At 39.8% G+C, this 14284-nt stretch overlaps 1 protein-coding gene across 2 annotated transcripts in view; it reads right to left on the bottom strand.

The window, feature by feature from the left end:
- LOC306887262 (myotubularin-related protein 13-like) overlaps positions 1-14284 on the bottom strand; it is a 145351-nt gene that overhangs the window by 88662 nt on the left and 42405 nt on the right. For both annotated transcript variants that reach the window (XM_079444880.1, XM_079444881.1), the window contains exon 3: positions 9105-9242. In XM_079444880.1, the coding sequence (XP_079301006.1) occupies positions 9105-9242 (138 nt within the window). The remainder of the gene's footprint in view (positions 1-9104; positions 9243-14284) is intronic.

Below are 14284 nucleotides of genomic sequence, written 5' to 3'. Positions count from 1 at the left end.
ATGATGAATAAAGGAGTGACCATACTGGTTGTTATGAAACCACAAAGTGAACCTGGAGTAAAACTGAGGTGCTGGTCTATTTAAAGATTTTGCTTTTGGAAAACTGGCTGGGTTTTGGGTTTGTTTTGTGCAGGGGTCTTGTCCCAAGGGCTGAGATGCTATTTGAACTCGTTTAGGCTCACATTACAAGTCCTGCTTTAGTGTATCAACTAAAAGTGTGTAAATTGTCTCCATGTGAGTATTTGGAAAAATTCAATTTCCTGAATAATCACGTCCAAAGATGCAATCAGCGAAAAAACAAATCACAGTAATTACAACATGTACAACCCAAACTGAGTTTATGGGACAACGGGAGGATTAAGTCAATGAAAAACTATAAATTTAGGCAAAAATGTAGCAGGTCACAAACTACATATTAAAATTAAATCAATTTAAGGGTTATTAGAAATGTACTTTTGGATTAGATTTCATTTTCCACAAGAGCCATTTTCAACAAGATTACATAAAATGACAAATTATTAAGTGGTGTAATAATGAAGTGAAAAGTATTAAAAGATTTTGGGGAGTAACATCACAATAATTTACAACATAAACTAACTTTTCTTATAAAAAGTCAAATTACATGTTATTTTAAAAGAGCTAATGATACTTTTGAAAAGTATAAGGGTTTGCGGGGTTTTCCTGTGTGTTTATTGTATAATAACATAATAATCCACAATTAATGTCTTGAAATGTGAAGTGAAAAACTGTGTGCTTGTAAGAAACAAATACAAAGACCTTTTTAACTTTAGACCATCACCATTATAATCCATAATAACACTTCCTCCAGTAAAAAATCCATCATACATCAAAATCTAACATACAGTATATTGCCAAAAGTATTGGGTCACCCCCTTCTAATGAACATGTTTGACTACTTTAGTAATTTCTATGAGTACAAATCTTAATGTTTAAGCATATAATGATATTCTAGGGAATTGTGTGTTTCTATTTTTATAGCAACAGTTTGGACAGGACCCTTTTCTATTCTAACATGACAGTGTCTCTGTGTATAAGACACGGTTCAAAAAGACATGATTGATTGAGGGTGGAAGAACTTGACTGGTCTGCAGAAAGCCAAGTCCTGATCCCAGCTGAACTCCTCTGGTGTGACTTTAAATGCAGACCTTGAGCCAAAAACTCATCACCAAACACCAAGTGATGTAAAGCTAATTTGTTCTGATGAAGAAACAAACTCCTCTACATCTTGGATGGCCTGAGGGTGAGTAAATGTTCTGCTAATTTAAATTTTTGGGTGACCTATTCATAACAACATAGAGACTTCATTATCTTACACCGATAAGAAGGAGAAGTTTTGCCCGAGTCATGTCCCATTGCTCACAATCTGCTTCTAATTGTCTCCTTTGAGTCGGCGTCAGGCATGCAAGCTCATAACGATGCCCACCTCTCAAACTCTGCCGTCTAACCCCCTGCACTGGAGCTCATTTGATTTGCTCAGACAGTGAAAACATGCCACAAGATCCACCACATCTTATCAGTGGGGGCACAGGATTAAAATACCCCACAGATGGGAAACACATTTCAACCTTATTGGGAGGATTTGGTTCAATTATGAAGAAAAATACATTCCAGTGCTGCTGCTTCCAATCTGATAGAAGAAAAATATATTTTAGTGTGTCATGATTTTTACATCAAGTGGGTTAATGGTGTAGCTTTAGGCAAGTACACAACACCTGAAATGCTTAGTCCCTGCAGATGTGTTAAAAACAATGAACGTATAAAAACAAGCTTATTAAATAGTGTGAAATGGAATGGAGAGAATCTTGCACTTTCAATGACTTTACTCCAAGACTGGCACATACAGTTCAGGATGCTTATATGGAAATGCTTGCATTTTTCTTCCTATGGGGTACCATTTCCATTGACATCATAAGGTTAAGCCGCGGGATTAAAGTTCCACCCAAACTTCCGCGGACCAAATCGCGAAATAAAGTGTAACCGAAGTTTCTTTTAAAATGTATGTAAAACTATCCAAATTTTTGATAAATTTACTCTATAGACATTAAAGAAAGTTTTGAGAAAACAATTTCCTATGACAGGACTGGTCAATGACATTTATAAGGGTTAACTGTACTAAACATAGACCCAGAGTGCTCTTTTTTTTCTGCATTTTTAATGAACCACACACTGTTGTATAGTTACTGTATGTGTAGTTTTTTTAAAACACTTTTTATTTGTGCTTGCAAGTCCTCAAAAGCATAATAGATTGTTATAATATTAGCTTTTAGAGTGTGCATGAATCCACATTTTGAACTTCCAATGGAAATAGTAGACTATTCTGGATACCTTTGGGATATTTACTTCAACATACTACAAGTTGGGACTCACTAACTTTTGAATATTTTTTTAGGATAGATAGTATAGGAATTTGGATGCAGTTTCAGAAGACGGTCTAGCATCTAGTAATTCCTAAAAAAAAAGTGATGTAAGGAAAACCGTCCCGAGAGACATACAGAATAATGAGATAATGGGCTATCATGGTCATTACATGAAAGAAGCCACACTGCATTACGAACCTCTGGATAAGCGTATCAAAGAAAAACAGTGAGGTTGAGACAGAAGCAGACAAATTGAAAAGACCTTTCTGGAGACCTTAAGACACTGAGCCTGCGATTAAGAACCATGCTTCAGTCTTAATGTGCCTGATGACACTGTGAAGTACTCTTCGTGGGTGGCCTTCTCTCTTAATCTCCCACGAGGCTCAGTAGTAAAGGACGCAATATAAATAAAGAAGATTTACAGTCTCACTGTGAAATTGAGAGACCGAAAGGAATAGAGAGACAGTGGCCATACAGTCAACTCCATAGATGAGAACAGCGCCAGCCGACAGCTGGGGGTCATCAAAGCTCAAAGACATGATGTGCCAAACAGTTTTGTAACCTTCTGGAACCACCAGCGTCTAAAGGCAAAAAATTCCTGCTTTTATTGACCATTTAATTACACATTCTTTATCCTGTCTTGAGTTGGTTTATTTGTACTCAGCCAGGAAAAGCAACAGGAAGTTGACAGTATGTCTGCATGCTGGCATCCATGTAGATGTGGTAAACGGACTGATTCATAGTGAATCTGAAGAATTACCCTTCTAGGTATTTGAACGGTAAGTGGCCTGCTTAACAAATTAATGTGACTCACAGCATTGAAATGCTTCGTTTGGGTCATGATGACCACCACATCCTGAATACTGAATTAAGTTAATTACACAAAATGCCACATTGCCGGCACTAGGATGCCACTCTCAATAGATGTGGAATGTCGGGATGTGATGAACTGGTTCTCATCATGATTCTCATCACGTCATCATTTCCACAGGTAAAAAAAACAAAAAACGAATACATTCCAGAACCTCAATTTCAGCACAGGATTGTGATTATTGCAAATAATTTTCCCGCTTATAATGCGGGGAAATTCCGCAAACATTTATTCACTATGAAGGTTGAAAGAGTAAATTAATCAACACTGACGAACAGATCAATCAGTAATTTAAAATCTTTCTAGGAGACTATAATTTCACAAACAGTATGAGTGTTTCTCTTAACTTGCTGCACTAAATCGGGAAGTCGTGGCCTAATGGTTAGAGAGTCGGATTTGTAATCCGAAGGTTGCGGGTTCGATTCTCCGGTCGGCAGGGATTGTAGGTGGGGGGAGTGAATGTCCAGCGCTCTCTCCACCCTCAATACCACGACTGAGGTGCCCTTGAGCAAGGCACCGAACCCCCAACAGCTCCCCGGGCGCCGCAGCATAAATGGCTGCCCACTGCTCCGGGTGTATGTTCACGGTGTGTGTGTGTTCACTGCTGTGTGTGTGCACGTTGGATGGGTTAAATGCAGAGCACAAATTCCGAGTATGGGTCACCATACTTGGCTGAATGTCACTTCACTTCACTTCACTTCACTAAATGGAGTCGCATCACTACATGGAGGATACGGAGGAATTCCCCCCATTTTCCAAAATCACATTCAGGCCCTGAAATCTCTAGAGTGTTTTGGCAACACTTGGAACTGGCTGATAATTAAACTCTCAAAAAAAGCCAAATGTCATTCAGTGGTCTCTACAAGAGAGATGGTTCCCATCTGACCTGCTTTCTGAGGAACAAGAGCCTGTTGCAACATTCTAAATGATTAAACGCTGTGGAGCTGATTTCCTTGAGCTCTCTTGAAGGCATCCCTGCATTTTTCTCCTTAAAAAAAACCCAGCAGCGTTGCATTTGTCTACAGTGGAAGGAACTTGAACTGAGTAGTTCAAGTAGTAATTAGGGCTGGGTATCGCTCCAAAATATTCGATATCGATACCGATAACTTGACTTCGATATCGGTTCCTGAATGATACTTTTTTCGATACCAATTTTATGAAATCAATTTAAACAAGATTATACAGACTCAAAGACTATTGAGCCACTGCACAAAGGAACAAAATATATCCAACACAATAATTTTAATAAAGCTCAAATAGTTTTCAGTTTACACATCTGTTAGGCTGTTTACACTAGTGCGTGATCGTTTTAAAATGCATAGCTCAGACAGAATTATAATTTCTATTCATTTTCCACTAATTTACTGATAAGCATTAGCACCTTCCAGCGCTGTCTGCCGGTATGTATAACGTTATATGCCTTCTCTCTTCCGCAATCGCTTTTCTGACTCAGAGGACTATATACATATTTTAGCAATGGCAAAAACACACATTAGACAGCAAAAGGAAGGTATTACAAACACTCGAGATGGTGGTTTAAAGTGAGTTTTGAGTAAAAGTGGAATATAAATCTTATTTATTGTCTTATGTAGCATGATGCTACAGTGTGCATGAATGGTCACGTAATGCACACTTTCGGTCATGTAATATGGACTGAGATCTTTTCTAAAATGCCAGTATGGACGAGGATCATTTTCCTTTTTAAACAAAAACACACCAGTGTAAACGTAGCCTTACATTACATCTAAGGGGGTTGGGATGCTTTCACGCTACAGCCGCACATGTGAGCCACATCTCTGTAACCGGTGTAAACTAGTAGGCATGTTCGACTTGACGCAGCACTGCGCAGGGCCGAGAGAGGTATAGAGAGCAGCAGACTGCTTTGTACGCCTTTGAATCGCTTGGATGTCAAACACCAATCGATCAGCGCGGTGCCGCTTCTAGTCAAATACACCTAGTGCTGCAGGCTTATCGGCTCACTGACCTTGACAAGATTTACCCCCTTAGATCTCGAAGTTTGGTACCGAACGACAAGATGTTTTTCGATACTCGATGGTCTCGAGGCAATTCGGTCGGTGTCTAAAAAGTATCGAACTCGATACCCAGCCCAATGATTAATGTACAACATGAAGGTGCTCGGAATCTCACCATCATCTTATGAAAAACCTTTTAGGCATAGTAAGCATGAATGTGGCAAAGTTTATTGATATGACACACAAAAAATAATGAAGTGCAAAGCACTGAGGAGAAATATAGATGGAGGCAGCAATATATGTACTGTAAGTATGATGCCAAGAGCCAAAGGACAAGAGAGATACAACTCTGAAATGACCTTAAGTGGGATTTAAATCTACAACCTTTGGGATACTAGACCAAACCTGTTCCACATCACTGCACTGCATTGGACAAATACTGTAACAGTAGATGCAACAAAAAAAGATCAATATGAATATGCTGAAATTGCAGCTTTCCTCCAAACAGATCTAGGTGCTGCCATAAACTCCCAGCCAGAGGAAGCAGAACAATACGCCAATTTAAACAACAGGAGCTACACACCTTCTACACTTGGCTCATAATAAAATCCAAAAAAGTGCTTTTGGATAACAGTAGGGTCACACAGCTGTGCTCATTAAAATCTATGTGTGCTATCAGAAAGACAGTTGATATGATGATATACTCATAACAATCCAGCATCCTGTAAGACCTGGTAAGCAGGATGCAGTGTAATTAATGCCAGTTACACTTCATGCTCTGTGACTGCAGAAGTAAATGACTGGCAAACACTTATAAATATAAATATAGCCAAATGTTACAATAAAAAGAGTCCAAGCAGTTGGAATAAGACTGCAAATTGGCAAACTGGCAGAACAGATGCTGTTGATCCAGTTGGTGTCCAGCAGTTTATCTCAAAAGAAGCCGGTTATATTGATCTGTAGTAAGGTCTGCAAGAAATACACATGGCTGATAAAATTTAATAGGCCGCCGCAATCGTTCTTGTTCATCTGTCCAACTGATATTGCAGTATATTAGCACTTGTAGCAAAGAAAAAGGGTGTCAAATTTTAACTTATTTACTCCAATGGTTTTTACGAGATTCTCCTTGTTACAGCCTCCCTCTAAGAGTGAAACTTGGCATACATTCTCCTAATAACCTGGTGTCCATGTGTAACTTATTTGGACTTTCAGAAGATGTAGGTCCATTAGTCAATATAGGCCTATTGGCAAAAATTTATTGGCTTGTTTCTGCAGAACAATCAATGAACTTGAATAACCCAATTTAAGCTTTAGACTATACTCTGGTATTTATCCTGAAATAGAATCATCAGAAACAGGCATCAGCGTGCCTTTAACAGCTCGAGGCAGCCCCCCCATGGCGCATTGGTTTGCCAGATTATAGAGCAAAGCCTTTGCGATTTAGCAGCCTGGAGTCGTGGTACTACCTGCTCGGCCAAAACGTAACTCTTATTGCCAATCTTGCCCTAATACAGTAGATTATCTCAGTCAAAGGCACTGGTGAACTGGTTCCTTGAACTCAGGACTTCAACTTTGTGCCGAAACAACTCAACATAGGGAAGAAATGTGGATGCTCAATATTTTTCCTCTCACAATGTGGGATAACTGAAAATCTTCTACAGGAGCTGTTCCTCTAGCCTCATTATCACTGGAAGAGACTAAGGCTGGAACCCTGATGGGTGCTGGGCAATAGTCAGAAATTACAACTGCATTCTTTACATAGCTGTCCTCCAACCCCAACCCCAGCCCCTTGCAGCTCCTCTTCTTTCCTTCTCCAACTTTAGGATGCAGCAGTAAACTTTGCCCCATCCTGATCACAGCTGCCATTACTAAAACTTTCTCAATATGGTTGACTGATTGAGATACTTTCCCAAATATCTTATTTTATGTTAAAAGTACTCTGGTCTTTCTGAGGCCATAAAGACCTGTGAAAAGTTTTGCTTGGCCACGCCACTGTGAGCATTTAATTGACAATTTAATGCTCCTCTGATTCACTATTTCCCTCAAGTGTATAATGGAAATGTCTGTGATTGGTTACAATCAGGGCTCCGAACTGGTTCAAGGAAGAAAAAAAACTAACGAAAACTAAATTTTGACTGGAACAGAACCAGAAACAAAATAAAATTTTATAGTTCCGAACAGAATCGAAAATTTTAAATGGCCATTAACCGGTTAATAATGTTATTTTATCGTTCCATTTAATATTTGAAATTTACTGTCAACCAATCAGGAATTCAAGTATGGACTATGCAAATGTGATGCTGACGCATCCAACGAGTGAAATGCGCCCCGCGCTCATGTGAACTCTTGGTAAGTCGCAATGACAATGCACCGGCGTTAGAGTTGATCCGAGGATAGTGTAAGTTGGATTCAACAGATCATAAAAAGGAATATATATGCCTATACACTAAATATATTTAACTTAAATCATTGACAGATTAACGAAACGAAAGAAAAAAAATGTGCTGAGTTAGGCCTATGGTGATTGTGACGTGTTCCAAAATTTTCAGAAGGGAAAACGAGATGGCAGAAAGTAGTTTTCTTCATTTTGCAAAAGCTTTACAGTTTTATTTATTTTACAGTTTTATTTGTTTTGAAAAAGCTTGACAGTTTTGAATGATGTCTTGCATCTGTATAACCAACCAGCACTGGTATGGCCATATCGCGCCAGTGCCTCACGCACACACAGACACAACATATTTTTGTGACATTGCAGCAATCTGAGGTTCTCTCCAGAGATGTTCTGCCACATTTCTGTAATTAAGGATAATTGCTGCACAGTAGCCTATCGGTGTTTCTTTTTGCCTGAACATCTTCAAGTGAGTGGCGGGGCAAACCAAAAGTTGATGGCGAAAGTCCAGCACTCTCTTCACTGCTGATGCTGCAACTATTCTTGTTTGAATGCGTTCCTTCGCTGGCATTTTCCACATTTAGTTTTTTCCCTTAACAAATATAGACTGTAGCATTCAGCACAGAGCCGGAGCCAGGGCAATCTGTGATCGCATGCAGGTAATCGCTAATGCATGCAATCGCTTTCTTATGTGCGCTGTTTTATCGGTTTCGGGGGAGAGGATGGAAAGTGGGGGGCACAGTAACTCGTTTGGGGGGGCACGGCCTGCAAATGCCCCCCTTTGGCACCGGCCCTGATTCAGCATGGTGGGCCGCATTTGGATTCGTGACAGGCCGCGGGTTGAGAACCACTGAGCTATAGCTTTAAGTTTAGAGGATTTGTTATGGAGAGAAACTAATAACTGTGTTTATAATGTTTGGAAACATTTTGATTTACCGGCATTTTAGCCAACATCATTTCTGAATGTAATAGCCTAATAAAATGCGACGCGACTTAGTCTCTGTTTTTGTTTTCCTAAAAACGCAATTTTATACAAGTAGTGTTTTTTTTAACAATGCAGCAAAAAAATTTAAACATCTTTAAAAAATACTTTAATGTCATTTAATCGTTAATAGATTTTTTTTTTTACAGAAACGTTAAAATATCGATTCTGTTCGGAGTGAACCGATTTACTTTTTTGTTTGTTTGTTTGTTTGTTTTCAAGCCCTGGTTACAATGCCTGAATAGCCTAAATAAATGTTGGCCTATGTCTGCTAAATGACAGTGCATTTAAAATTTTGTGATATGGACAAGGACAGACCAAATCAAACAAAAAAAACCTGCAAAATGATTCTGGCAAAAATAAATGTTATGTTGTTTTTATGGTCTCTGACACATGGACTGTTTTAAGTCAAGAAAATAACAAGGAAGAAAGAAAGTCAATACAAATACAACAGCAGAGATGCCTGGACCCCTAACTAGACCTTGTAATAAAAACATGGCCTTAATCTCACCTGCAGGTTGACCTCTGCCTCAAAGAAGGTCAGACAGGAGCAGAAGTGTCGTTCTGAGTCTATGTCTGTCAGCACCACTGTGAAGAATGTCGGGAGTTTCCTCTCACGGGACAGTCTCCATCCACCAGGCTGGCAGAACTGTAAAAGTACAAAAAAACAAACACTGTCAGACTTGACTCTACAAGAGCCTGGAATTACTAGAACATTCAGTCGACACAAAAACCACCAGTAAATAAGAGATGACATCATATGCACAGAGAAAATCACAGGAATTGAATTTGAGGTTGTTGAAATTCATTTCAAACACTTTTCATTGTTTTGACCGGGCTTACTGGAATGCAGTATGAGGCTCTTATGGTACGTCATTGAGCAAATGGGCTAGTGTGTGATCATATGCAGGATGTGCAACTTCAGATAGTACATCCTCTCATCAGAAGGCAGGAAAGGCCTCAAAGCCCTTCCAAAAGCCCCTCCACATCCATTCTGTTACACAAAATATCCTAATACATAAACCTGGATAATATCCTGTAGCTGACTAACTGTCCTGCTGCTACATCCATGCTGCCACAAATTGATTTACAATCAGTTGTACATTTTAATCTGTATTGAATGTGATGCAAAAAAGTACAAATCAAAGCTTTTGAATTGGAGTTGAATCGAATCAAGTGTTTGAATTCAATCAACTTGAAAATGTGTACTCCTGCATAGCAAAATTATCAAGATTTCAGAAGCACAGTGGCTTTCCTGACCTGTAGCTCAAACTAGTGTCACGGTACCCAAATTTCATATATATAAATTTCATATATATATATATATATATATATATATATTAACTAAGTAAATAATAAAACAAAACAGCATGCAGGCTTCAAATATTGTTCAGTTATGCAAACATTGCATTAAAAAGATCAAATGAAAAGTTGAAAAGAAAAAGTGGCAGGTCTATTGCACACTGCAAGACTTAATGCACAGATCTACTTTGACATATCCCAATTTTTGTCCCATCTGCTGCTAAGGTTATCACTATGTTAATCATCAGAGGTTTTGACAGCACCGGGTCAAAAAGGTAGAGCATGGTGCTAGCTCATCTTATAATCTTGTACTGCAGTTATATCTGATCAAATGTACATTATTATTATTCTTTAGCTTGGGTTGAACAATTTATTTTTGCTTAGATGGAACAGCAGCTACGCTAATCAGGTCTCTGCTTGTCTCTACGTTTCTGCCACGGGATTAACATCCCGTGGTAGCCAGGAATTACAGAACTTCAGTCTGGATCTAACCATTACATGATCTGAGATGACCGAACACCTTAGATGGAGGATCAGCGCCGGGAGATGACGTATGTGTCCCTGATCGTAGGCAGAGGCCAAACACCTGGATGAACGCCAGAGACAGATCCCCATTGAGGACCCCGCCACTTAGACAGCCATCGGAAAAGACCACTGGAACCAGCTGAGCCCATTCAATCTGACTTGCTGCAGTTTGGAACTGAACTGCTGGTTTGTTTGGCCAGAGGAGAATTGGCCCCCCGACTGAGCCTGGTTTCTCCCAAGGTTTTTTTCTCCATTCTGTCACCGATGGAGTTTTGGTTCCTTGCCGCTGTCGCCTCTGGCTTGCTTAGTTGGGGACGCTTCATTTCCAGCGATATTGCCGACCTTATTGCAAAGACACTATTCAAACTTATTGACACATTATTTTCCTTTTTTTTTGATATTGTGCAGTGCTTTGACACTATTTGCATTGTAAAAAGCGCTATATAAATAAAGGTGACTTGACTTGACTAGCAACGCAATATAATGGGTTCGATTCCCAGGGAAAGCAAGAACTGAAAAATTGTAAATGTGCACCTTGAATGCAATGAAAGTGGCTTTGGATAAAAATGCCTAAATGTAAATGAAAATGAAAATGCATGCAATGGATAGACGCTGCTAAAGACGCTGCTCTCCTGGTTAGCGGTAATAAGATACTTGAGAACGAGACATCAGACTGAGAGTAAATATGCTGTGTTGGTGCTCAAGTTCAAAGCGATTTGGCAGGCACGGTGAGGCTGGATCACAAATGGTGGCCTGGGAGGACATAGACGAGGAAGAGCAACAGAGGAAAGTCAGAAACAGAGATGAAAGAAAGAGTTGGGAAACTACTGCACAAAGACTAGCATTAGACAGCTTTAGACTCACGGCTAGGCAAAAGCGTTAAGGTGAGTGGGTGGAAACAGACGAGTGAAGGGAGAAGGAATGAGTGCCAGACGGACAGCCAGAATGAAAGACAGAGCTATACAGAGCGTGTTGGATTGACCTCAGGGCTTGAACCAGGACGTTAGCATCCCGCTGCAGCCACAATAGAAGGCAGGAAATCTGGAGCGCTGGCAGGCGAAGACGGAAGAGTGGGATGCTCCTTTCCCTTGTCAGATTGGGACAGGTTCCAGGAAAATTACAGAAAAATATGAAAATATTCAAAGTATGCGATAAATTCCCAGTCAAATCCAGATAAACAAATAACGAGGGTGCGTACGTGGGGTTGATGATGTGGGACGGCATGCCACACAGACCCAAAACGAAGCCGTTCATTTGATGCAAATGACAACCTACGGACAACCCACAGTGAACGTGCTGTGCTCCCATCCCTCAAAATTGAGTTTTTATTCCCCTTAAATTGAATGTGACTAGGTCTACAATTGTGGAAAATAGGTTGTGTATTATTACACTTAAGCTACATCAGGGATGGGCAACTTCGGTCCTGGAGGGCCACTGTCCTGCAGAGTTTAGCTCCAACCCTAATCAAACACACCTGAAGAAGCTAATCAATGTCTTCGGCTGTGTCCAAATTCAGGGTCTGCATCCTTCGGAGTACTCATTTGAAGGATGTTACGTCACAGCGCCGCGACGAAGGCTGTCCAAATTCGTAGGATCCTTCAAATGCGGCCCACAAATACGTCCTCCTTTTCCCCGAATTGGAAGGATGGGTGTGGTGGATCCTTTCCCGTCCTACCTATCCCATAATTCTTTTCGGCAGAGCGTAATGGCGGACGAAGCGAGCGGTAGCGGAGTGGGAGAGGAGTTTCTCTGACAAAACAAGCTAAAGTTTATGCTTCGGCTCAATGAATTTGTAGGAGAAATTAGTAGAATACTTAAAAACAAATAAAAATAGGCTATAATGGCTTACCTGGATGTGACTGTTTTGTAGTCTGATATAAAAAACTCTCCGACAACGAGCAAAGAAAGTATTTAATTTATTTAATTGCTTTATTTCTTCCAAAAGAATTAAAATGAGGAGAATAACTCTTTGTTTGTCCATTTTCCCGCTTCTTGCTTGGCGCTGTCACGGTTGCTAGGCGACAGGATATGAGCAACGGGTAAGGGAGGGAACTGAAAGAAGGGTAGGCTGTCCAAATTCACAAACACCGACTTCCGGACAATTTGGACACAGCCTTCAAGCTCACTAGAAAGCTACAAACAGGTGTGTTTGATTAGGGTTGGCGCTAAACTCTGCAGGACAGTGGCTCTCCAGGACCGAAGTTGCCCATCCCTGAGCTACATCAATACTCTTCCTTCCAGAGGCTGTTATTATTTGAGTGGCCAAAGGCTCTTAGGTCTGGTGTTCAGTCAAATACTACAAAAACCAAGCCTCAGACTGAAGTCTTCCGAACGTGCTTGGTTAAGTTCACAAGATAGAACATCCAGACATACAAGAACTGTAGTAAGTGTTACAATGAATAGTTATTGGATTCTGTTATCTGACAACTAAAATAAAAATGAAACACTATGGAGCCCAAACAAGGGATCAATTCTTTAATCATGACTGTGATAAGATGTCTTTGCTTCTGTATGTTCAAAACAGACCTTCAGTACAAAGTACAAAAGGACAAATTTGTGTTCATATTCCGATTCATATTTGCCATTCACAATGGTTTCATTAACTCTTTCAGTACTGTCAAGGAAAAAAATATTTTAAAATAGTAATATGAATAACTGGCGAATTTGATTTTGATCATTAAAAAAAGTAAACAATTCTTGCAAAAGGCATAAAATGTAACCCAAAAATTTAAATAATAAAATTGTATTCATTTATTTATTTTCATAAATATTACTGACAAAATCTCATGAGCCACAAGTTGTATGCATGTCAAAAGTTGTTATATGCTAGGGAATCACCTACGGTTGCAAAGTACTGTTTGTTTTTGATTCAGAAAAAAAAACTGATAAATAATAATTTGTTCAGGAATCAGACTGGCTACTCTGGTCACACTGTATGGTTTTGATTTTGAAAAAAGTATCCTACAGCTTTTGACTTCAAAAATGTAAATACAAAGCATTTCAAAGGTAGTATACTGATAATAATATTGTAATATTTAAGAATTTGCATAAAATATCCAACATGTAATATGCTGATTATTGAAGTCATAATAAGTTTTCAAAACATAGCTCGTATGTAGGCCCTATCTACCTCTTCCATCTTTTGACATTTGCACTGGCACCAACAAATTGAAATTGAAAGGTCTACCTCCACCTGAAGATAACCAATGTAATGTCACTTTATTTACCGCCATTTTGGAAATGACGTCAATTTATGCTTCTCACTGTATTCGAGGTTGATCCAGTGGTTATTTTCACGTAGGATTTGGGAGATTTCCACGTTTGGAGTTGTCTGAAATGCAGCATTAATGATACACATAGAATAACAATCATGGCTGTACTTTGAAACGTCAGTGAAAACAGACTCGGAGCTGAAAACTACCTGAACTTTGAGCTTCACATTACAGCGCTTCAAGTTAGCTTGCCGCTTCGCTCCAATGGAGGCACAAGTCATGTGAAAGTGTCACAATTGTTCTCCAAACTGTGTGTGCACTCTTGCAACCGTGAAACAGCCGAGTCATATCAGAGAAGGCAGACCTTTTCCTTAAATTAGCTCTCAGTCAAGTGACAATGGCACTCCATAGCATTCTAGCAGCCGTGATGTCAGAGGGCTTTCGGTTACACTGCTGGCCTGTCAGCGAGAGTTCCTCATCATGTGAGAAATGAGTGGCACGTCCACTCCGCAAACAAGACACAAGATCTGCAGCTTGACCTCTTAAGAATCAGTTCAGCGGCTGAAAGCATGGTGGACAGAACAACCGTATTAGATCCTCGTCTGCCTTGTGCTGTGTTCCGTTACTTGCATCTCTGTTTAATGACGGCCAT

Source organism: Barbus barbus, assembly GCF_936440315.1.
Source record: "Barbus barbus genome assembly, chromosome: 2".
Classification (NCBI taxonomy): domain Eukaryota; kingdom Metazoa; phylum Chordata; class Actinopteri; order Cypriniformes; family Cyprinidae; genus Barbus; species Barbus barbus.
This window is presented reverse-complemented; position numbering and strand designations above follow the sequence as displayed.